Source organism: Branchiostoma floridae, chromosome 16 (genome assembly GCF_000003815.2).
Source record: "Branchiostoma floridae strain S238N-H82 chromosome 16, Bfl_VNyyK, whole genome shotgun sequence".
In the NCBI taxonomy this organism is placed as follows: Eukaryota; Metazoa; Chordata; class Leptocardii; order Amphioxiformes; family Branchiostomatidae; genus Branchiostoma; species Branchiostoma floridae.
In genome coordinates, this window is record NC_049994.1 from 16,274,300 (window position 1) to 16,299,556 (window position 25,257).

Here is a 25,257-nt window from a genome sequence, read left to right on the forward strand (position 1 = left end):
AGTGGTACGATAGCCCTTGGGGCAGGGAGGAAGTGCTGTGAGTTTGGATCCCCTAGCGGCTTTTTGGAGCTGCAGGCACCGATTTCCTTTCAAACTTTGGACGAGAATAACCTGAGAGCGTGTTGACGGATCATCATGATTTGTGGTGTGTAGATAGAATGAGCGATGACTTGCATAATGTAATACTGATTATGCAAATCAGCAGCTAATTTGCATAATTAATGAGGAAAGTTCATAAATCCATGCCAACAGCACATAACTCGAGAACCTGTGTATGGATTTTCATGATACATGCATTTGGTATTTGAGTAGTGGTTGCGAAAAGGAAGACCGTGTTCGAAAATGGCTGGCGTAGCATTTTTCGTCAGGGCGGTAGCGGGCCGAGTGTGTGCGTCCGTTTGTTTGTGGAATGCATAACTCGAGAAGCCTTGAATGGATCCTAATAATATTTGGTAGGTGGGTAGGGGTTAAAAAAATAAAAGTCGAGTGCAATAATGGGCCCCTAGCTTCTTCCTAGGGTACTGCAGCAAAACTTCAATTTTTGACATCTCGTGTTCTGAACATGCTGTGGTCGAAATTTTTGAGTGGCAGATAGCCTAAATGATGACTTGCATAATGTAATACTAATTATGTAAATGAACAGCTAATTTTCATATTTAATGAGGAAAGTTCATAAATCCACTGAATTCCATGATAGGACTTTCAAACTTGTTTGCATTGTTTTTGGCAGAAAGGTACTTTAGATAATAATCTACATGGAAAGATGCATTTAATTGCAATCAGTGGCCAATTGACAGAAATAGACTGTTTTCTATATATCTCATTTTTACCTATACCTAAGGACACAGCTTTTCCTCAGATGTTAGCCTTGTGACCTGGACGCCCTTATACACTGGGGAGATAATCCTCTGACAAGCATGAAATTCTCACTGACCAGGGATCACAACAGTGTACATGATTTTATTGTTACCTTCGCCAAGAAGGTTAAGATGTTTTTGGTAGCGTTTGTGGGGAACACACGTTCATGCAGTCGTTTGCTGTTGGGGTAGGTACTCTTAAGTCATACATAGATTTTAAAGAGTTTAAGTCTTGAATAAAGGCATGATTATTTGGCGAAAAGATGTGTTCGGGGAACTCTAGCAAATTGGAATACCTTCAGTCGCTTAAGCATTATTACATTGCCATAATTCATTGATGTGGTAAATGATTGGACAATCAACATAGTGACCAACGTAGGTTATTTACAGGTGTACATAACTAAGCATAGATTATGCAAATGTGGAAGTCATTAACATAATCAGACTATTTCATGGAGATATGAGGTCTCCGAACTCTTGTTTACGCAAGTCTTTAATTGGTAATATATGTACTATCATCAATCTGTCGGATGGTTCACCGAGTTTTTCCTTGTTATTTTGTTCTTTGAAAAACCCAAGAAAAAAGTAAGAAAAAACAAAACAAGAAGAAGTCCACACAGAGTACTCTAGGGCAGGGTTCTGCCCAAATAATTTAATCAACTCATGGTCACAGCAAATAACAAATCTCCATTGGTGGATGAATACAAACTTGACATTATTTCATTGAACTAGAGAGTCGACCTATCACAAGACTGTTGCCATGGTTACTGTTGCCACGGTTACCTGGAATGGCAAGCACCAGAGTCGATCGACGGAAAGGGCGAGGCTCCCCGATACCAGTGGACTATAGATTTCTCTAAAACCTCTCGACAACAATTACGTCCACACAATTTGACTCATCAGTCATCGCTCAGTAATACCATAATCATCAATTTATAATCACTTAAATCTAGATTATAACACTTCTTTTTTGTCATCATAAAAATCTTGTAGATATCTGTGTAAAGATACCGCTTTCTTAACTCACTTAAGTACTCGGAAGGAATTGACGTACTTGATTTCATTGATAAAAGATTATACAACAAGAGGTGTGAAATCTTGCCACTGGATCAGCGTTAAGAGACCCTTCCCTTTCGTTAGTGGTTTGGTTATTGTGTGGCTGTGAGAGTTTCTCCTAGTAAGTGTGTTTTTCTGTACGACTAGCCCTTGTGTGTAGAATAGAACTGATATAAGCGGGTTGTGGGGTGTGTTACCGTCCTCACATTTATCTAAAAACATAATCTCTGTATTCTACAGCGTTTATGATTCATTGTAATGCTACAAATCTGTTCTTTTCTCTGTGCTTGCCATTGCAAGATTGGAGCAGCAGTTATTAATACTAAGCCATTGACTTAAAACAACGCTAGGTACAAAAAGCGTATGAAGCTTGTGAGTAACGAAAAGCCACGACTGGGGAGGGCACAAAAATCTCTTTCGACATTGCACAAAATGTAGGCTGGCGAGAACAGCTGTCCCCCAAAACAAAATCACACAGTTCAAGACTTTATTTCTTCATCATCATCATCATATATACGCACAAATATACTGTGTCAGGAAATACCTGTATATTCTCACACCACATATCGAGTAAGCCGTATCTACATACGTGTGTGGGGCATATCACGTTGTATCCACGATACAACAGTCACTACGACAGTTCTGAGGGACAACCTCGCCCGCGCCAACCGGTCTTCAAATAAAAAATGGGTGAAAAAATTCTCTCTTATCTTGCACGACGTTCTCTTGTATAGATACACATTAAATATACACTACACCAAAACGGCTTTTCTATCTGATTTCTCACCTATTCAACATCCTAGGGAATCGGAGCGCTATCTATAGCCACACCATGGTCGGACTTGGTTATATAGATAATATACAGGTGTCTAAGCAGCATAACCGGGGTGCTGGAAGGATCCCAGCCACAGAGAGAGAAATGGCACTAGTACATTTACACTTGGGGGAGGGGGGCGGATGTCACATGCGACCTTGAAAGACAAGTTCCGATAGAAAAACATACATATATAGAGAGAGCGAGAAGATAAAACAACACGGGTGCATGCTTTTTGAACAAATTTTTTGCACATGCATGGATCAAAGTATTTTCCAGTAAGTACCCTATGTGTGTAACAATATTGCTTATTAAATATCAGAACCCTAAGAATTTCCAGGATTCTCAGAGAAGTTGCACGTAAGAGTAAACGGAAAAACAGACCATACATTTATGACTTATACTATTAAAAGGAAGCATTGGTAATACATAAGACAGGTTTACACAGAAGGCGGAAAGAGCAAAAATTGACAATTTCATGTGAAGATACCGTCTTTCAAACTAGCATAATGACAGGTTGGTGGAAGGATTGTAGAAACTTAACGAGCAAATCAATTAGGAGTACAGTCATAAGACAGCAAACAGAGACGTGTACAAAAATCTGAAAGAAAAGTTGCAGGAACGACGTTTCTTAAGATTTCTGAAAGGCACCTTGGCTGAAGGAAGAACTTCCTACTCCATAATATGTTCCACATCCCAGAATGCACCACACAGCCGCTGTAAGCAGTGCAGTGCATCATGGAACCCCGTGTAACTCCAGCAGCTTGGTGTACTTTGACCTCTGACCTCTGGCCCAAGATTGAAAGGTTCATCTCCTAGACTACGACAACAGTGCACGTTCACATATCATATTACCGACAACGTTACGTGGTGAGGCTTAGAGGGTTATGGCTGTGGGCTCCCAGCATGAAACTTGTTTATTAGTTTATTACCCAACGAACAGAGAGAACATCAGAGTAGAGTAGAAGGCAGCACTACAGTACTGAGGAGAGAGGCAACCTAGTCAGACACGTGACTGAACGCTAGAACTACACAACGTGTGGCTACAAAAATACCATATCTATGTGGTACTGGAGCGTTCCAAGAGGCGGATATCGTACTGTTTCTGTGGTGGTCTCAATTTGAAGTGTTCGCTGCTGACTGTCTTTAACGTGTTCTGGGCGGCGGACTTGGTCGTAAAGACGGCGAGAACGATATAGTCTGACACCAAGTCTGAGCTCTTGCCGTCACCACGACGACCGCCGGAGCGCGACTCTTGGAGCCATCGTATCTTGCCGCCAACCTTGGTGAGATCCTTGAACAGGGTCTCCGTCTCGTGTCTCTTTAAGCCTTCGGGAAGGTCGAACACTTCCAACACGTGGCTCAGCACTGCAGGGGCAGACAGCAAAACAAACACTCCCAATGTTAGAACATGCACAGACAAAGGTGAAATCTGTTCAAAGTTTCATCAGGTTAGTATGTCACGGAATAAAGACTCTTTTTACACAACCACAACTTTATTTTCACAGACGATTAAAAAAAAAAAACCTTTTGTGCATCAATTGTACAAGGTAAAAAAGCATGCCATATACTGAATACATTGCTACAGTTCCATAAGGCTAATCTACTTAATACAAGCGTGTATTATTCTGTCATCTTCCTCGGGGCGATTCGGACTGGTTCACATTGTACCGCAGCAATATGTGTCGCTGCCTACAGATGCAGTCACAAACGCTAATCTCCAAGCAGATCCTACGGTAGCATAAGATAGTATCAAAAGCTGGCAAAGGATTCAAGCTGGCTTAGGAGTGTGTTTCGCTACCGGCAAATGTACGCCTCTTCAATGGCTGACTACACTCCTTGGCCAGTTTGGTACTATCTTATGCCATTGTAGGATCTGCTTGGAGATTAACAAACGCAAGGTATTTAAGGACGGTCACCAAAACATTGGTTAGAGTAAAGTCGTGGTTGTTTTGAAAAGAGTCTCTTTATTCACAAAGGTGAACTGTTTCAAGTCTCAGGTTAGTAACAGTTGATTTAATTTTCAAGCAGATGTTTAGGGAGGCTAAGTCGTTCATTTTGTAACTGCTGCTGCCCTTCCCTGGTTGCAAACTCCTTTTTGTTTGTTTGTATCGCATACCAGCTAAACTTCCTTATGGTGAAACATATCTGGGCAACTCTATGACAGAATCTCACACCATGAACGACCCCTACTCTTTTCTGGTAAGTGTGACGGGTTCTTTAACATGCTCGAGGTGTGGCTCTCCTCCAACACCAGACCCCAGGACCTCCATTTCACGTCATATTGAGACTTGTACTTAAGTCACACATGCGTACATATTCAAGTCCGTTTGAGGTGCGTATGAAGCTCTTAGTCTCTAACAGGCTCCACAGGTCGCGGGAAAAGTAGTACAAATTGGACAAATATAGATGCATGACATGCCAGTTCAGTTAGCTGATCGAGAAGTATGGATAGCGACCGAGCTAGCTCGTATGACATGTTACCTGTTTACGTTTGTCCCATTTCTATTATTTTTCCAGCGACCTATGGGGCCTGGTGGAGGTAAATACTCCCATGCGCGCCTCATACGGACTTAAATGTATACGCAGGTGTGACCCCACCTTTAGTGGAAGCAGAGTCAAGTTGGTGAAAAGAGCTAGAATAGGATGGATATCGGGCTATAAGACACGTTGCAAGAAGAAAAAAAATGTTTTGCACACGTGTGAGGGAGGGGGGCGCACAGAAGAGCCCGGTCACATTTGTCATATGGTCATCGTACAATTACAAGTTGACGGAATTCTTAGGATTGTCGTGCATAGTACAAAAAATTTAGCCGTCTTGCTTCTGGAATCTGGAAAGACTTTGATCATTGTCGGCTGCTGGTTCTGTCACAGCCTGCTTGAAAATTGTACAAAATCAAAATCATTTGACGACCTTTAACGAATGTGACCACGCTGTGATGGAACATTGGTTACAGCCGGGACATTGCAGCATGCGTCGTCATGTGTGCCAAAATCAACCATCAGCCAGAAACGAACACACGCCAAACAAGAGCACATCCAGATGAGAGAAATCATCATCATCACTACATGCCAAACGTGAGGGCAAATCGGAAACAAAAGAAATGAAGCTTGGATATACCCTTCGGGATTTTCTTCTTGTCATAATAGTCTTCGTATTCACGACTGAAACGCTGGGGCCGTCGGGGACCTACGGAGAAGAGAGTGGCCCAGCCACGAAGGGGAACTTTCAATCAGCATCACGATTCATAAACACAAACACGCTGTAAAAAAACTCTGTTCTTGGTATCGGTGGAAAGAAAATAGGAGCAACTGACGTCAATTCTCATAATTCTGCCAGTACCAAAGGCTGCCAAATTTGAAAAAAAGAAAAACAAAAAAAAACAGGTCTTTAATCCTTCCACATTGGATGTGATGCAGTGGAAAAACATTGCAAACACACAACAAACAAACAAACAGACCAAAAATATATACCTCCATTTTCATGGAGGCAAAAAAAACAAACATTGTCAAGGCCTTCTCGAGAATGATTTTGAGCACCCGTTTATCTGAAGTGTGCATATATACCTTGGGACTGATGCTGTATCTACTAACCTCGTTCACCTTTCCAAGCTTTTGACACTCTGGAGGGAAGGGGGGGGGGTGCGAGAGAAGGCTGTGAAGGGCAAAAAACAACTTGGAAGTAGTCTGCACCAAGGAAGTTGGCTTCAGAATATTAGTCCTCTTTCAAATGGCTTCTATATCCAGTAGAGTGTGATACAAGATAAATAACAATAATAACGCCCCTTCGAAATGTAGACTCGCCCGTTACCATGGTAACGGATATGGGTACACGGCGTAATCTGCAGTCAAAATATGCGGGGTGGCGCCCGGTTATGAACCCTATTTAAATTTTTGCTCCAGCGCTATTCGTTGATTTTGTATGCATATTTTTCACTTTTATTTCAGGTCTCATTGATGAGTTTTTTCTTCCCATAGACTTCTATGTTATAATTCGTGATTTACATGGGCGCGTTCATAATGAAGATACGTAACATTTTAGCAGATTTTTCATTCCGAAGTATGTTGAGCACATTAACCCTACATCGTGGGAAAGAATTGCCAACGTCAACCACACATAGGTTCTTTTTTTATAGCAATTACAAACTACGATTTAAGTCAATCCCCCCCCAAAAGGCCCTTCTTCGCTGTTAGTGTACAACCGCACCACTCAGAACCCAGGACAGTGTACCTCCGACCTGGCGCGCGGCTGCAAAACTTTACCTGCTACTTTCTTCAGTTACAAACAAGCTTTCACCAATCTAACTTTTCAGATCAGTTCAGCTACCTAAAAGGGAATTTCTTACCGCTAAAAACACGCGTCCATGCAACCGTTTACTTTTTGGCTCGGATCTCTTTTAGGGTGTCCACTCGCGGAGTAATACATCGATCAGACCGGCTTAAATGACTTATGGTCTACCGATCTGATAAATTTACATTTGTAATACTTTGCAGTCTGTTCATGTTAAATTGGAATACCTTCAGTTGCTTAAGCATTGTTACATTTGAATTTCAGTTATGACTATTGTTATCTTTGAGATTCCAAATCTGTTTTCTATTGTTATGGCTGGATTGAAATCTTTGTGTATCATTTACGCCAGTCTTTAATTGGTACTACACTACATGTACTATCATCAATCAGTCGGATGGTTCATCAACTTTTTCCTTGTTCTTTGAAAAACCCAATAAAAATATAAGAAAAAACAAAACAAGAAGAAGTCCACACAGAGTACTCTAGGGCAGGGTTCTGCCCAAATAATTTAATCAACTCATGGTCACAGCAAATAACAAATCTCCATTGGTGGATGAATACAAACTTGACATTATTTCATTGAACTAGAGAGTCGACCTATCACAAGACTGTTGCCATGGTTACTGTTGCCACGGTTACCTGGAATGGCAAGCACCAGAGTCGATCGACGGAAAGGGCGAGGCTCCCCGATACCAGTGGACTATAGATTTCTCTAAAACCTCTCGACAACAATTACGTCCACACAATTTGACTCATCAGTCATCGCTCAGTAATACCATAATCATCAATTTATAATCACTTAAATCTAGATTATAACACTTCTTTTTTGTCATCATAAAAATCTTGTAGATATCTGTGTAAAGATACCGCTTTCTGAACTCACTTAAGTACTCGGAAGGAATTGACGTACTTGATTTCATTGATAAAAGATTATACAACAAGAGGTGTGAAATCTTGCCACTGGATCAGCGTTAAGAGACCCTTCCCTTTCGTTAGTGGTTTGGTTATTGTGTGGCTGTGAGAGTTTCTCCTAGTAAGTGTGTTTTTCTGTACGACTAGCCCTTGTGTGTAGAATAAAACTGATATAAGCGGGTTGTGGGGTGTGTTACCGTCCTCACATTTATCTAAAAACATAACCTCTGTATTCTACAGCGTTTATGATTCATTGTAATGCTACAAATCTGTTCTTTTCTCTGTGCTTGCCATTGCAAGATTGGAGCAGCAGTTATTAATACTAATAAGCCATTGACTTAAAACAACGCTAGGTACAAAAAGCGTATGAAGCTTGTGAGTAACGAAAAGCCACGACTGGGGAGGGCACAAAAATCTCTTTCGACATTGCACAAAATGTAGGCTGGCGAGAACAGCTGTCCCCCAAAACAAAATCACACAGTTCAAGACTTCATTTCTTCATCATCATCATCATATATACGCACAAATATACTGTGTCAGGAAATACCTGTATATTCTCACACCACATATCGAGTAAGCCGTATCTACATACGTGTGTGGGGCATATCACGTTGTATCCACGATACAACAGTCACTACGACAGTTCTGAGGGACAACCTCGCCCGCGCCAACCGGTCTTCAAATAAAAAATGGGTGAAAAAATTCTCTCTTATCTTGCACGACGTTCTCTTGTATAGATACACATTAAATATACACTACACCAAAACGGCTTTTCTATCTGATTTCTCACCTATTCAACATCCTAGGGAATCGGAGCGCTATCTATAGCCACACCATGGTCGTACTTGGTTATATAGATAATATACAGGTGTCTAAACAGGTGTCTAAGCAGCATAACCAGGGTGCTGGAAGGATCCCAGCCACAGAGAGAGAAATGGCACTAGTACATTTACACTTGGGGTGTCACATGCGACCTTGAAAGACAAGTTCCGATAGAAAAACATACATATATATATATATAGAGAGAGAGAGAAGATAAAACAACACGGGTGCATGCTTTTTGAACAAATTTTTTGCACATGCATGGATCAAAGTATTTCCCAGTAAGTACCCTATGTGTGTAACAATATTGCTTATTAAATATCAGAACCCTAAGAATTTCCAGGATTCTCAGAGAAGTTGCACGTAAGAGTAAACGGAAAAACAGACCATACATTTATGACTTATACTATTAAAAGGAAGCATTGGTAATACATAAGACAGGTTTACACAGAAGGCGGAAAGAGCAAAAATTGACAATTTCATGTGAAGATACCGTCTTTCAAACTAGCATAATGACAGGTTGGTGGAAGGATTGTAGAAACTTAACGAGCAAATCAATTAGGAGTACAGTCATAAGACAGCAAACAGAGACGTGTACAAAAATCTGAAAGAAAAGTTGCAGGAACGACGTTTCTTAAGATTTCTGAAAGGCACCTTGGCTGAAGGAAGAACTTCCTACTCCATAATATGTTCCACATCCCAGAATGCACCACACAGCCGCTGTAAGCAGTGCAGTGCATCATGGAACCCCGTGTAACTCCAGCAGCTTGGTGTACTTTGACCTCTGACCTCTGGCCCAAGATTGAAAGGTTCATCTCCTAGACTACGACAACAGTGCACGTTCACATATCATATTACCGACAACGTTACGTGGTGAGGCTTAGAGGGTTATGGCTGTGGGCTCCCAGCATGAAACTTGTTTATTAGTTTATTACCCAACGAACAGAGAGAACATCAGAGTAGAGTAGAAGGCAGCACTACAGTACTGAGGAGAGAGGCAACCTAGTCAGACACGTGACTGAACGCTAGAACTACACAACGTGTGGCTACAAAAATACCATATCTATGTGGTACTGGAGCGTTCCAAGAGGCGGATATCGTACTGTTTCTGTGGTGGTCTCAATTTGAAGTGTTCGCTGCTGACTGTCTTTAACGTGTTCTGGGCGGCGGACTTGGTCGTAAAGACGGCGAGAACGATATAGTCTGACACCAAGTCTGAGCTCTTGCCGTCACCACGACGACCGCCGGAGCGCGACTCTTGGAGCCATCGTATCTTGCCGCCAACCTTGGTGAGATCCTTGAACAGGGTCTCCGTCTCGTGTCTCTTTAAGCCTTCGGGAAGGTCGAACACTTCCAACACGTGGCTCAGCACTGCAGGGGCAGACAGCAAAACAAACACTCCCAATGTTAGAACATGCACAGACAAAGGTGAAATCTGTTCAAAGTTTCATCAGGTTAGTATGTCACGGAATAAAGACTCTTTTTACACAACCACAACTTTATTTTCACAGACGATTAAAAAAAAAAAACCTTTTGTGCATCAATTGTACAAGGTAAAAAAGCATGCCATATACTGAATACATTGCTACAGTTCCATAAGGCTAATCTACTTAATACAAGCGTGTATTATTCTGTCATCTTCCTCGGGGCGATTCGGACTGGTTCACATTGGTACCGCAGCAATATGTGTCGCTGCCTACAGATACAGTCACAAACGCTAATCTCCAAGCAGATCCTACGGTAGCATAAGATACATGTAGTATCAAAAGCTGGCAAAGGATTCAAGCTGGCTTAGGAGTGTGTTTCGCTACCGGCAAATGTACGCCTCTTCAATGGCTGACTACACTCCTTGGCCAGTTTGGTACTATCTTATGCCATTGTAGGATCTGCTTGGAGATTAACAAACGCAAGGTATTTAAGGACGGTCACCAAAACATCGGTTAGAGTAAAGTCGTGGTTGTTTTGAAAAGAGTCTCTTTATTCACAAAGGTGAACTGTTTCAAGTCTCAGGTTAGTAACAGTTGATTTAATTTTCAAGCAGATGTTTAGGGAGGCTAAGTCGTTCATTTTGTAACTGCTGCTGCCCTTCCCTGGTTGCAAACTCCTTTTTGTTTGTTTGTATCGCATACCAGCTAAACTTCCTTATGGTGAAACATATCTGGGCAACTCTATGACAGAATCTCACACCATGAACGACCCCTACTCTTTTCTTGTAAGTGTGACGGGTTCTTTAACATGCTCGAGGTGTGGCTCTCCTCCAACACCAGACCCCAGGACCTCCATTTCACGTCATATTGAGACTTGTACTTAAGTCACACATGCGTACATATTCAGGTCCGTTTGAGGTGCGTATGAAGCTCTTAGTCTCTAACAGGCTCCACAGGTCGCGGGAAAAATAGTACAAATTGGACAAATATAGATGCATGACATGCCAGTTCAGTTAGCTGATCGAGAAGTATGGATAGCGACCGAGCTAGCTCGTATGACATGTTACCTGTTTACGTTTGTCCCATTTCTATTATTTTTCCAGCGACCTATGGGGCCTGGTGGAGGTAAATACTCCCATGCGCGCCTCATACGGACTTAAATGTATACGCAGGTGTGACCCCACCTTTAGTGGAAGCAGAGTCAAGTTGGTGAAAAGAGCTAGAATAGGATGGATATCGGGCTATAAGACACGTTGCAAGAAGAAAAAAAATGTTTTGCACACGTGTGAGGGAGGGGGGCGTACATAACAGCCCGGTCACATTTGTCATATGGTCATCGTACAATTACAAGTTGACGGAATTCTTAGGATTGTCGTGCATACGTACAAAAAATTTAGCTGTCTTGCTTCTGGAAAGACTTTGATCATTGTCAGCTGCTGGTTCTGTCACAGCCTGCTTGAAAATTGTACAAAATCAAAATCGTTTGACGACCTTTAACGAATGTGACCACGCTGTGATGGAACATTAGTTACAGCCGGGACATTACAGCATGCGTCGTCATGTGTGCCAAAACCAGCCATCAGCCAGAAACGAACACACGTCAAACAAGAGCACATCCAGATGAGAGAAATCATCATCATCACTACATGCCAAACGTGAGGGTAAATCGGAAACAAAAGAAATGAAGCTTGGATATACCCTTTGGGATTTTCTTCTTGTCATAATAGTCTTCGTATTCACGACTGAAACGCTGGGGCCGTCGGGGACCTACGGAGAAGAGAGTGGCCCAGCCACGAAGGGGAACTTACAATCAGCATCACGATTCATAAACACAAACACGCTGTAAAAAACACTCCGTTTTTGGTATCGCTAACGTCAATTCTCATAATTCTGCCAGTACCAAATGCTGCCAAATTTAAAAATTTGAAAAAACAAACGAACAAACAAACAGACCGAAAACATATACCTCCATTTTCATGGAGGCAAAAAAACAAACATTGTCAAGGCCTTCTCGAGAATGATTTTGAGCACACGTTTATCTGAAGTGTGCATATATACCTTGGGACTGATGCTGTATCTACTAAACTCGTTCACCATTCCAAGCTTTTGACACTATGGAGGGAAGGGGCGGGGGGGGGGGGTGCGAGAGAAGGCTGTGAAGGGCAAAAAACAACTTGGAAGTAGTCAGTGCACCAAGGAAGTTGGCTTCAGAACATTAGTCCTCTTTCAAATGGCTTCTATATCCAGTAGAGTACGATACAAGATAAATAATGATAACGCCCCTTGGAAATGTAGACTCGCCCGTTACCATGGTAACGGATATGGGTACACGGCGTAATCTGCAGTCAAAATATGCGGGATGGCGCCCGGTTATGAACCCTATTTAATTTTTTGCTCCAGCGCTATTCGTTCATTTTGTATGAATATTTTTCACTTTTATTTCAGGTCTCATTGATGAGTTTTTTCTTCCCATAGACTTCTATGTTATAATTCGTGATTTACATGGGCGCGTTCATAATGAAGATACGTAACATTTTAGCAGATTTTTCATTCCGAAGTATGTTGAGCACATTAACCCTACATCGTGGGAAAGAATTGCCAACGTCAACCACACATAGGTTCTTTTTTTATAGCAATTACAAACTACGATTAGTCAATCCCCCAAAAGGCCTTTCTTCGCTGTTACTGTACAACCGCACCACTCAGAACCCAGGACAGTGTACCTCCGACCTGGCGCGCGGCTGCAAAACTTTACCTGCTACTTTCTTCAGTTACAAACAAGCTTTCACCAATCTAACTTTTCAGATCAGTTCAGCTACCTAAAAGGGAATTTCTTACCGCTAAAAACACGCGTCCATGCAACCGTTTACTTTTTGGCTCGGATCTCTTTTAGGGTGCCCACTCGCGGAGTAATACATCAATCAGACCTTAAATGACTTATGCTCTACCGATCTGATAAAATTACATTTGTAATACTTTGCAGTCTGTTCATGTTAAATTGGAATACCTTCAGTTGCTTAAGCATTGTTACATTTGAATTTCAGTTATGACTATTGTTATCTTTGAGATTCCAAATTTGATTTTCTGTTTTCTATTGTTATGGCTGGATTGAAATCTTTGTGTATCATTTACGCCAGTCTTTAATTGGTACTACATGTACTATCATCAATCAGTCGGATGGTTCATCAAGTTTTTCCTTGTTATTTTGTTCTTTGAAAAACCCAATAAAAATATAAGAAAAAACAAAACAAGAAGAAGTCCACACAGAGTACTCTAGGGCAGGGTTCTGCCCAAATAATTTAATCAACTCATGGTCACAGCAAATAACAAATCTCCATTGGTGGATGAATACAAACTTGACATTATTTCATTGAACTAGAGAGTCGACCTATCACAAGACTGTTGCCATGGTTACTGTTGCCACGGTTACCTGGAATGGCAAGCACCAGAGTCGATCGACGGAAAGGGCGAGGCTCCCCGATACCAGTGGACTATAGATTTCTCTAAAACCTCTCGACAACAATTACGTCCACACAATTTGACTCATCAGTCATCGCTCAGTAATACCATAATCATCAATTTATAATCACTTAAATCTAGATTATAACACTTCTTTTTTGTCATCATAAAAATCTTGTAGATATCTGTGTAAAGATACCGCTTTCTGAACTCACTTAAGTACTCGGAAGGAATTGACGTACTTGATTTCATTGATAAAAGATTATACAACAAGAGGTGTGAAATCTTGCCACTGGATCAGCGTTAAGAGACCCTTCCCTTTCGTTAGTGGTTTGGTTATTGTGTGGCTGTGAGAGTTTCTCCTAGTAAGTGTGTTTTTCTGTACGACTAGCCCTTGTGTGTAGAATAAAACTGATATAAGCGGGTTGTGGGGTGTGTTACCGTCCTCACATTTATCTAAAAACATAACCTCTGTATTCTACAGCGTTTATGATTCATTGTAATGCTACAAATCTGTTCTTTTCTCTGTGCTTGCCATTGCAAGATTGGAGCAGCAGTTATTAATACTAATAAGCCATTGACTTAAAACAACGCTAGGTACAAAAAGCGTATGAAGCTTGTGAGTAACGAAAAGCCACGACTGGGGAGGGCACAAAAATCTCTTTCGACATTGCACAAAATGTAGGCTGGCGAGAACAGCTGTCCCCCAAAACAAAATCACACAGTTCAAGACTTCATTTCTTCATCATCATCATCATATATACGCACAAATATACTGTGTCAGGAAATACCTGTATATTCTCACACCACATATCGAGTAAGCCGTATCTACATACGTGTGTGGGGCATATCACGTTGTATCCACGATACAACAGTCACTACGACAGTTCTGAGGGACAACCTCGCCCGCGCCAACCGGTCTTCAAATAAAAAATGGGTGAAAAAATTCTCTCTTATCTTGCACGACGTTCTCTTGTATAGATACACATTAAATATACACTACACCAAAACGGCTTTTCTATCTGATTTCTCACCTATTCAACATCCTAGGGAATCGGAGCGCTATCTATAGCCACACCATGGTCGTACTTGGTTATATAGATAATATACAGGTGTCTAAGCAGCATAACCAGAGTGCTGGAAGGATCCCAGCCACAGAGAGAGAAATGGCACTAGTGCATTTACACTTGGGGGGAGGGGGGCGGATGTCACATGCGACCTTGAAAGACAATTTCCGATAGAAAAACATACATATATATATATAGAGAGAGAGAGAGAAGATAAAACAACACGGGTGCATGCTTTTTGAACAAATTTTTTGCACATGCAAGGATCAAAGTATTTCCCAGTAAGTACCCTATGTGTGTAACAATATTGCTTATTAAATATCAGAACCCTAAGAATTTCCAGGATTCTCAGAGAAGTTGCACGTAAGAGTAAATGGAAAAACAGACCATACATTTATGACTTATACTATTAAAAAGAAGCATTGGTAATACATAAGACAGGTTTACACAGAAGGCGGAAAGAGCAAAAATTGACAATTTCATGTGAAGATACCGTCTTTCAAACTAGCATACTGACAGGTTGGTGGAAGGAGTGTAGAAACTTAACGAGCAAATCAATTAGGAGTACAGTCATAAGACAGCAAACAGAGATGTGTACAAAAATCTGAAAGAAAAGTTGCAGGAACGACGTTTCTTAAGATTTCTGAAAGGCACCTTGGCTGAAGGAAGAACTTCCTACTCCATAATATGTTCCACATCCCAGAATGCACCACACAGCCGCTGTAAGCAGTGCAGTGCATCATGGAACCCCGTGTAACTCCAGCAGCTTGGTGTACTTTGACCTCTGACCTCTGGCCCAAGATTGAAAGGTTCATCTCCTAGACTACGACAACAGTGCACGTTCACATATCATATTACCGACAACGTTACGTGGTGAGGCTTAGAGGGTTATGGCTGTGGGCTCCCAGCATGAAACTTGTTTATTAGTTTATTACCCAACGAACAGAGAGAACATCAGAGTAGAGTAGAAGGCAGCACTACAGTACTGAGGAGAGAGGCAACCTAGTCAGACACGTGACTGAACGCTAGAACTACACAACGTGTGGCTACAAAAATACCATATCTATGTGGTACTGGAGCGTTCCAAGAGGCGGATATCGTACTGTTTCTGTGGCGGTCTCAATTTGAAGTGTTCGCTGCTGACTGTCTTTAACGTGTTCTGGGCGGCGGACTTGGTTGTAAAGACGGCGAGAACGATATAGTCTGACACCAAGTCTGAGCTCTTGCCGTCACCACGACGACCGCCGGAGCGCGACTCTTGGAGCCATCGTATCTTGCCGCCAACCTTGGTGAGATCCTTGAACAGGGTCTCCGTCTCGTGTCTCTTTAAGCCTTCGGGAAGGTCGAACACTTCCAACACGTGGCTCAGCACTGCAGGGGCAGACAGCAAAACAAACACTCCCAATGTTAGAACATGCACAGACAAAGGTGAAATCTGTTAAAAGTTTCATCAGGTTAGTACGTCACGGAATAAAGACTCTTTTTACACAACCACAACTTTATTTTCACCGACGTTTAAAAAGAATTATGATAACTTTATTGTGCATCAATTGTACAAGGTAAAAAAGTATGCCATGTACTGAATACATAAACTACAGTTCCATAAGGCTAATCTACTTAATACAAGCGTGTATTATTCTGTCATCTTCCTCGGGGCGATTCGGACTGGTTCACATTGGTACCGCAGCAATATGTGTCGCTGCCTACAGATACAGTCACAAACGCTAATCTCCAAGCAGATCCTACGGTAGCATAAGATACATGTAGTATCAAAAGCTGGCAAAGGATTCAAGCTGGCTTAGGAGTGTGTTTCGCTACCGGCAAATGTACGCCTCTTCAATGGCTGACTACACTCCTTGGCCAGTTTGGTACTATCTTATGCCATTGTAGGATCTGCTTGGAGATTAACAAACGCAAGGTATTTAAGGACGGTCACCAAAACATCGGTTAGAGTAAAGTCGTGGTTGTTTTGAAAAGAGTCTCTTTATTCACAAAGGTGAACTGTTTCAAGTCTCAGGTTAGTAACAGTTGATTTAATTTTCAAGCAGATGTTTAGGGAGGCTAAGTCGTTCATTTTGTAACTGCTGCTGCCCTTCCCTGGTTGCAAACTCCTTTTTGTTTGTTTGTATCGCATACCAGCTAAACTTCCTTATGGTGAAACATATCTGGGCAACTCTATGACAGAATCTCACACCATGAACGACCCCTACTCTTTTCTTGTAAGTGTGACGGGTTCTTTAACATGCTCGAGGTGTGGCTCTCCTCCAACACCAGACCCCAGGACCTCCATTTCACGTCATATTGAGACTTGTACTTAAGTCACACATGCGTACATATTCAGGTCCGTTTGAGGTGCGTATGAAGCTCTTAGTCTCTAACAGGCTCCACAGGTCGCGGGAAAAATAGTACAAATTGGACAAATATAGATGCATGACATGCCAGTTCAGTTAGCTGATCGAGAAGTATGGATAGCGACCGAGCTAGCTCGTATGACATGTTACCTGTTTACGTTTGTCCCATTTCTATTATTTTTCCAGCGACCTATGGGGCCTGGTGGAGGTAAATACTCCCATGCGCGCCTCATACGGACTTAAATGTATACGCAGGTGTGACCCCACCTTTAGTGGAAGCAGAGTCAAGTTGGTGAAAAGAGCTAGAATAGGATGGATATCGGGCTATAAGACACGTTGCAAGAAGAAAAAAAATGTTTTGCACACGTGTGAGGGAGGGGGGCGTACATAACAGCCCGGTCACATTTGTCATATGGTCATCGTACAATTACAAGTTGACGGAATTCTTAGGATTGTCGTGCATACGTACAAAAAATTTAGCTGTCTTGCTTCTGGAAAGACTTTGATCATTGTCAGCTGCTGGTTCTGTCACAGCCTGCTTGAAAATTGTACAAAATCAAAATCGTTTGACGACCTTTAACGAATGTGACCACGCTGTGATGGAACATTAGTTACAGCCGGGACATTACAGCATGCGTCATCATGTGTGCCAAAACCAACCATCAGCCAGAAACGAACACACGCCAAACAAGAGCACATCCAGATGAGAGAAATCATCATCATCACTACATGCCAAACGTGAGGGCAAATCGGAAACAAAAGAAATGAAGCTTGGATATACCCTTTGGGATTTTCTTCTTGTCATAATCATAATAGTCTTCGTATTCACGACTGAAACGCTGGGGCCGTCGGGGACCTACGGAGAAGAGAGTGGCCCAGCCACGAAGGGGAACTTACAATCAGCATCACGATTCATAAACACAAACACGCTGTAAAAAACACTCCGTTTTTGGTATCGCTAACGTCAATTCTCATAATTCTGCCAGTACCGAAGGCTGCCAAATTAAGTAAACAAAGAGGTCTTTAATCCTTCCACATTGGATGTGATCCAGTGGTGGAAAAACATTGCAAACACGCAACAAACAAACAAACAGACCAAAAACATATACCTCCATTTTCATGGAGGCAAAAAAACAAACATTGTCAAGGCCTTCTCGAGAATGATTTTGAGCACCCGTTTATCTGAAGTGTGCATATATACCTTGGGACTGATGCTGTATCTACTAACCTCGTTCACCATTCCAAGCTTTTGACACTCTGGAGGGAAGGGGCGGGGGGGTGCGAGAGAAGGCTGTGAAGGGCAAAAAACAACTTGGAAGTAGTCTGCACCAAGGAAGTTGGCTTCAGAACATTAGTCCTCTTTCAAATGGCTTCTATATCCTATAGAGTACGATACAAGATAAATAACAATACTAACGCCCCTTGGAAATGTAGACTCGCCCGTTACCATGGTAACGGATATGGGTACACGGCGCAATCTGCAGTCAAAATATGCGGGATGGCGCCCGGTTATGAACCCTATTTAATTTTTTGCTCCAGCGCTATTCGTTCATTTTGTATGAATATTTTTCACTTTTATTTCAGGTCTCATTGATGAGTTTTTTTCTTCCCATAGACTTCTATGTTATAATTCGTGATTTACATGGGCGCGTTCATAATGAAGATACGTAACATTTTAGCAGATTTTTCATTCCGAAGTATGTTGAGCACATTAACCCTACATCGTGGGAAAGAATTGCCAACGTCAACCACACATAGGTTCTTTTTTTATAGCAATTACAAACTACGATTTAAGTCAATCCCCCCCCAAAAGGCCCTTCTTCGCTGTTAGTGTACAACCGCACCACTCAGAACCCAGGACAGTGTACCTCCGACCTGGCGCGCGGCTGCAAAACTTTACCTGCTACTTTCTTCAGTTACAAACAAGCTTTCACCAATCTAACTTTTCAGATCAGTTCAGCTACCTAAAAGGGAATTTCTTACCGCTAAAAACACGCGTCCATGCAGCCATTTATTTTTTGGCTCGGATCTAGTTTAGGGTGCCCACTCGCGGAGTAATACATCAATCAGACCTTAAATCACTTATGGCCTACCGATCATTTACATTTGTAATACTTCGCAGTCTGTTCATGTGAAATACCTTCAGTCGCTTAAGCATTGTTACATTTGAATTTCAGTTATGACTATCGTTATCTTTGAGATTCCAAAATCTCAGTTATACTACTTTTGAATTTCTGTTTTCTATTGTTATGGCTGGATTGAAATCTCTGTGTATCATTTACGCCAGTCTTTAATTGGTACTACATGTACTATCATCAATCAGTCGGATGGTTCATCAACTTTTTCCTTGTTCTTTGAAAAACCCAATAAAAATATAAGAAAAAACAAAACAAGAAGAAGTCCACACAGAGTACTCTAGGGCAGGGTTCTGCCCAAATAATTTAATCAACTCATGGTCACAGCAAATAACAAATCTCCATTGGTGGATGAATACAAACTTGACATTATTTCATTGAACTAGAGAGTCGACCTATCACAAGACTGTTGCCATGGTTACTGTTGCCACGGTTACCTGGAATGGCAAGCACCAGAGTCGATCGACGGAAAGGGCGAGGCTCCCCGATACCAGTGGACTATAGATTTCTCTAAAACCTCTCGACAACAATTACGTCCACACAATTTGACTCATCAGTCATCGCTCAGTAATACCATAATCATCAATTTATAATCACTTAAATCTAGATTATAACACTTCTTTTTTGTCATCATAAAAATCTTGTAGATATCTGTGTAAAGATACCGCTTTCTGAACTCACTTAAGTACTCGGAAGGAATTGACGTACTTGATTTCATTGATAAAAGATTATACAACAAGAGGTGTGAAATCTTGCCACTGGATCAGCGTTAAGAGACCCTTCCCTTTCGTTAGTGGTTTGGTTATTGTGTGGCTGTGAGAGTTTCTCCTAGTAAGTGTGTTTTTCTGTACGACTAGCCCTTGTGTGTAGAATAAAACTGATATAAGCGGGTTGTGGGGTGTGTTACCGTCCTCACATTTATCTAAAAACATAACCTCTGTATTCTACAGCGTTTATGATTCATTGTAATGCTACAAATCTGTTCTTTTCTCTGTGCTTGCCATTGCAAGATTGGAGCAGCAGTTATTAATACTAATAAGCCATTGACTTAAAACAACGCTAGGTACAAAAAGCGTATGAAGCTTGTGAGTAACGAAAAGCCACGAGTGGGGAGCTGGGCACAAAAATCTCTTTCGACATTGCACAAAATGTAGGCTGGCGAGAACAGCTGTCCCCCAAAACAAAATCACACAGTTCAAGACTTTATTTCTTCATCATCATCATCATCATATATACGCACAAATATACTGTGTCAGGAAATACCTGTATATTCTCACGCCACATATCGAGTAAGCCGTATCTACATACGTGTGTGGGGCATATCACGTTGTATCCACGATACAACAGTCACTACGACAGTTCTGAGGGACAACCTCGCCCGCGCCAACCGGTCTTCAAATAAAAAATGGGTGAAAAAATTCTCTCTTATCTTGCACGACGTTCTCTTGTATAGATACACATTAAATATACACTACACCAAAACGGCTTTTCTATCTGATTTCTCACCTATTCAACATCCTAGGGAATCGGAGCGCTATCTATAGCCACACCATGGTCGTACTTGGTTATATAGATAATATACAGGTGTCTAAGCAGCATAACCAGGGTGCTGGAAGGATCCCAGCCACAGAGAGAGAAATGGCACTAGTACATTTACACTTGGGGGGAGGGGGGCGGATGTCACATGCGACCTTGAAAGACAAGTTCCGATAGAAAAACATACATATATAGAGAGAGCGAGAAGATAAAACAACACGGGTGCATGCTTTTTGCACAATTTTTTGCACATGCATGGATCAAAGTATTTCCCAGTAAGTACCCTATGTGTGTAACAATATTGCTTATTAAATATCAGAACCCTAAGAATTTCCAGGATTCTCAGAGAAGTTGCACGTAAGAGTAAACGGAAAAACAGACCATACATTTATGACTTATACTATTAAAAGGAAGCATTGGTAATACATAAGACAGGTTTACACAGAAGGCGGAAAGAGCAAAAATGGACAATTTCATGTGAAGATACCGTCTTTCAAACTAGCATACTGACAGGTTGGTGGAAGGAGTGTAGAAACTTAACGAGCAAATCAATTAGGAGTACAGTCATAAGACAGCAAACAGAGATGTGTACAAAAATCTGAAAGAAAAGTTGCAGGAACGACGTTTCTTAAGATTTCTGAAAGGCACCTTGGCTGAAGGAAGAACTTCCTACTCCATAATATGTTCCACATCCCAGAATGCACCGCACAGCCGCTGTAAGCAGTGCAGTGCATCATGGAACCCCGTGCAACTCCAGCAGCTTGGTGTACTTTGACCTCTGGCCCAAGATTGAAAGGTTCATCTCCTAGACTACGACAACAGTGCACGTTCACATATCATATTACCGACAACGTTACGTGGTGAGGCTTAGAGGGTTATGGCTGTGGGCTCCCAGCATGAAACTTGTTTATTAGTTTATTACCCAACGAACAGAGAGAACATCAGAGTAGAGTAGAAGGCAGCACTACAGTACTGAGGAGAGAGGCAACCTAGTCAGACACGTGACTGAACGCTAGAACTACACAACGTGTGGCTACAAAAATACCATATCTATGTGGTACTGGAGCGTTCCAAGAGGCGGATATCGTACTGTTTCTGTGGTGGTCTCAATTTGAAGTGTTCGCTGCTGACTGTCTTTAACGTGTTCTGGGCGGCGGACTTGGTCGTAAAGACGGCGAGAACGATATAGTCCGACACCAAGTCTGAGCTCTTGCCGTCACCACGACGACCGCCGGAGCGCGACTCTTGGAGCCATCGTATCTTGCCGCCAACCTTGGTGAGATCCTTGAACAGGGTCTCCGTCTCGTGTCTCTTTAAGCCTTCGGGAAGGTCGAACACTTCCAACACGTGGCTCAGCACTGCAGGGGCAGACAGCAAAACAAACACTCCCAATGTTAGAACATGCACAGACAAAGGTGAAATCTGTTCAAAGTTTCATCAGGTTAGTATGTCACGGAATAAAGACTCTTTTTACACAACCACAACTTTATTTTCACAGACGATTAAAAAAAAAAAACCTTTTGTGCATCAATTGTACAAGGTAAAAAAGCATGCCATATACTGAATACATTGCTACAGTTCCATAAGGCTAATCTACTTAATACAAGCGTGTATTATTCTGTCATCTTCCTCGGGGCGATTCGGACTGGTTCACATTGTACCGCAGCAATATGTGTCGCTGCCTACAGATGCAGTCACAAACGCTAATCTCCAAGCAGATCCTACGGTAGCATAAGATAGTATCAAAAGCTGGCAAAGGATTCAAGCTGGCTTAGGAGTGTGTTTCGCTACCGGCAAATGTACGCCTCTTCAATGGCTGACTACACTCCTTGGCCAGTTTGGTACTATCTTATGCCATTGTAGGATCTGCTTGGAGATTAACAAACGCAAGGTATTTAAGGACGGTCACCAAAACATTGGTTAGAGTAAAGTCGTGGTTGTTTTGAAAAGAGTCTCTTTATTCACAAAGGTGAACTGTTTCAAGTCTCAGGTTAGTAACAGTTGATTTAATTTTCAAGCAGATGTTTAGGGAGGCTAAGTCGTTCATTTTGTAACTGCTGCTGCCCTTCCCTGGTTGCAAACTCCTTTTTGTTTGTTTGTATCGCATACCAGCTAAACTTCCTTATGGTGAAACATATCCGGGCAACTCTATGACAGAATCTCACACCATGAACGACCCCTACTCTTTTCTGGTAAGTGTGACGGGTTCTTTAACATGCTCGAGGTCTGGCTCTCCTCCAACACCAGACCCCAGGACCTCCATTTCACGTCATATTGAGAGTTGTACTTAGCGGAAGCGAAGTCAAGTTGGGAAATTGGTGAAAAGAGCTAGAATAGGATGAATATCAGGCTATAAGACACGTTGCATAAGAGTGTGAGGGAGGGGGGCGTACATAACAGCCCGGTCACATTTGTATATGGTCATCGTACAATTACAAGTTGACGGAATTCTTAGGATTGTAGTGCATAGTACAAAAAATTTAGCTGTCTTGCTTCTGGAAAGACTAATTGTCGGCTGCCGGCTCTGTCACAGCCTGCTTGAAAATTGTACAAAATCAAAATCGTTTGACGACCTTTAACGAATGTGACCACGCTGTGATGGAACATTGGTTACAGCCGGGACATTGCAGCATGCGTCATCATGTGTGCCCAAACCAACCATCAGCCAGAAACGAACACACGCCAAACAAGAGCACATCCAGATGAGAGAAATCATCATCATCACTACATGCCAAACGTGAGGGCAAATCGGAAAACAAAAGAACTGAAGCTTGGATATACCCTTCGGGATTTTCTTCTTGTCATAATAGTCTTCATATTCACGACTGAAACGCTGGGGCCGTCGGGGACCTACGGAGAAGAGAGTGGCCCAGCCACGAAGGGGAACTTACAATCAGCATCACGATTCCTGAACACAAACACGCTGTAAAAAAACACTCTGGTTTTGGTATCGGTGTAAAGAAAATAGGAGCAACTGACGTCAATTCTCATAATTCTGCCAGTACCAAAGGCTGCCAAATTTGAAAAAAAAAAAAAAAACAGGTCTTTAATCCTTCCACATTGGATGTGATCCAGTGGAAAAACATTGCAAACACACAACAAACAAACAAACAGACCAAAAATATATACCTCCATTTTCATGGAGGCAAAAAAAAACAACATTGTCAAGGCCTTCTCGAGAATGATTTTGAGCACCCGTTTATCTGAAGTGTGCATATATACCTTGGGACTGATGCTGTATCTACTAACCTCGTTCACCATTCCAAGCCTTTTACACTCTGGAGGGAAGGGGGGGGGTGCGAGAGAAGGCTGTGAAGGGCAAAAAACAACTTGGAAGTAGTCTGCACCAAGGAAGTTGGCTTCAGAACATTAGTCCTCTTTCAAATGGCTTCTATATCCAGTAGAGTGTGATACAAGATAAATAACAATAATAACGCCCCTTGGAAATGTAGACTCGCCCGTTACCATGGTAACGGATATGGGTACACGGCGTAATCTGCAGTCAAAATATGCGGGGTGGCGCCCGGTTATGAACCCTATTTAAATTTTTGCTCCAGCGCTATTCGTTGATTTTGTATGAATATTGTTCACTTTTATTTCAGGTCTCATTGATGAGTTTTTTCTTCCCATAGACTTCTATGTTATAATTCGTGATTTACATGGGCGCGTTCATAATGAAGCTACGTAACATTTTAGCAGATTTTTCATTCCGAAGTATGTTGAGCACATTAACCCTATATCGTGGGAAAGAATTGCCAACGTTAACTATACATAGGTTCTTTTTTTATAGCAATTACAAACTACGATTTAAGTCAATCCCTCCAAAAGGCCCTTCTTCGCTGTTAGTGTACAACCGCACCACTCAGAACCCAGGACAGTGTACCTCCGACCTGGCGCGCGGCTGCAAAACTTTACCTGCTACTTTCTTCAGTTACAAAGAAGCTTTCACCGATCTTACTTTTGAGATCAGTTCCGCTACCTAAAAGGGAATTTCTTACCGCTAAAAACACGCGTCCATGCAACCGTTTACTTTTTGGCTCGGATCTCCTTTAAGGTGCCCACTCGCGGAGTAATACATCAATCAGACCTTAAGTGACTTATGGTCTACCGATCTGATAAAATTACATTTGTAATACTTTGCAGTCTGTCCATGTTAAATTGGAACACCTTCAGACGCTTAAGCATTGTTGCATTTGAATTTCAGTTCTGACTATTGTTATCTTTGAGATTCCATATTACTTTTCAATGTCTGTTTTCTATTGTTATGGCTAGATTGTAATCTCTGCGTATCATTTACGCAAGTCTTTATATTGGTACTACATGTATTATCATCAATCTGTCGGATGGTTCATCGAGTTTTTCCTGGTTATTTTGTTCTTTGAAAAACCCAATAAAAATATAAGAAAAAACAAAACTAGAAGAAGTCCACACAGAGTACTCTAGGGCAGGGTTCTGCCCAAATAATTTAATCAACTCATGGTCACAGCAAATAACAATCTCCATTGGTGGATGAATACAAAACTTGACATT

The 25,257-nt window shown here is 41.8% G+C and overlaps 1 protein-coding gene and 1 long non-coding RNA gene across 17 annotated transcripts in view; one reads left to right on the top strand and one right to left on the bottom strand.

The window, feature by feature from the left end:
* Window positions 1–8,254: 8,254 nt before the first annotated feature.
* On the top strand, window positions 8,255–14,908 carry LOC118403871. Its single transcript, XR_004829706.1, has 2 exons — window positions 8,255–8,798; window positions 14,751–14,908. It is a non-coding gene; the product is annotated as an uncharacterized LOC118403871 (long non-coding RNA).
* LOC118403815 (cAMP-regulated phosphoprotein 21-like) overlaps window positions 9,633–25,257 on the bottom strand; it is a 175,538-nt gene continuing 159,913 nt past the window's right edge. For 14 of the 16 annotated variants that reach the window (XM_035802651.1, XM_035802650.1, XM_035802649.1 and 11 more), the window contains one exon: window positions 14,665–15,938. In XM_035802651.1, the coding sequence (XP_035658544.1) occupies window positions 15,769–15,938 (170 nt within the window). In that variant the 3' untranslated portion in view covers window positions 14,665–15,768. Of the gene's footprint in view, window positions 10,124–11,877; window positions 11,947–14,664; window positions 15,939–25,257 lie in introns of those variants that run through there. The other 2 variants (XM_035802643.1, XM_035802653.1) reach the window with 1 other exon arrangement.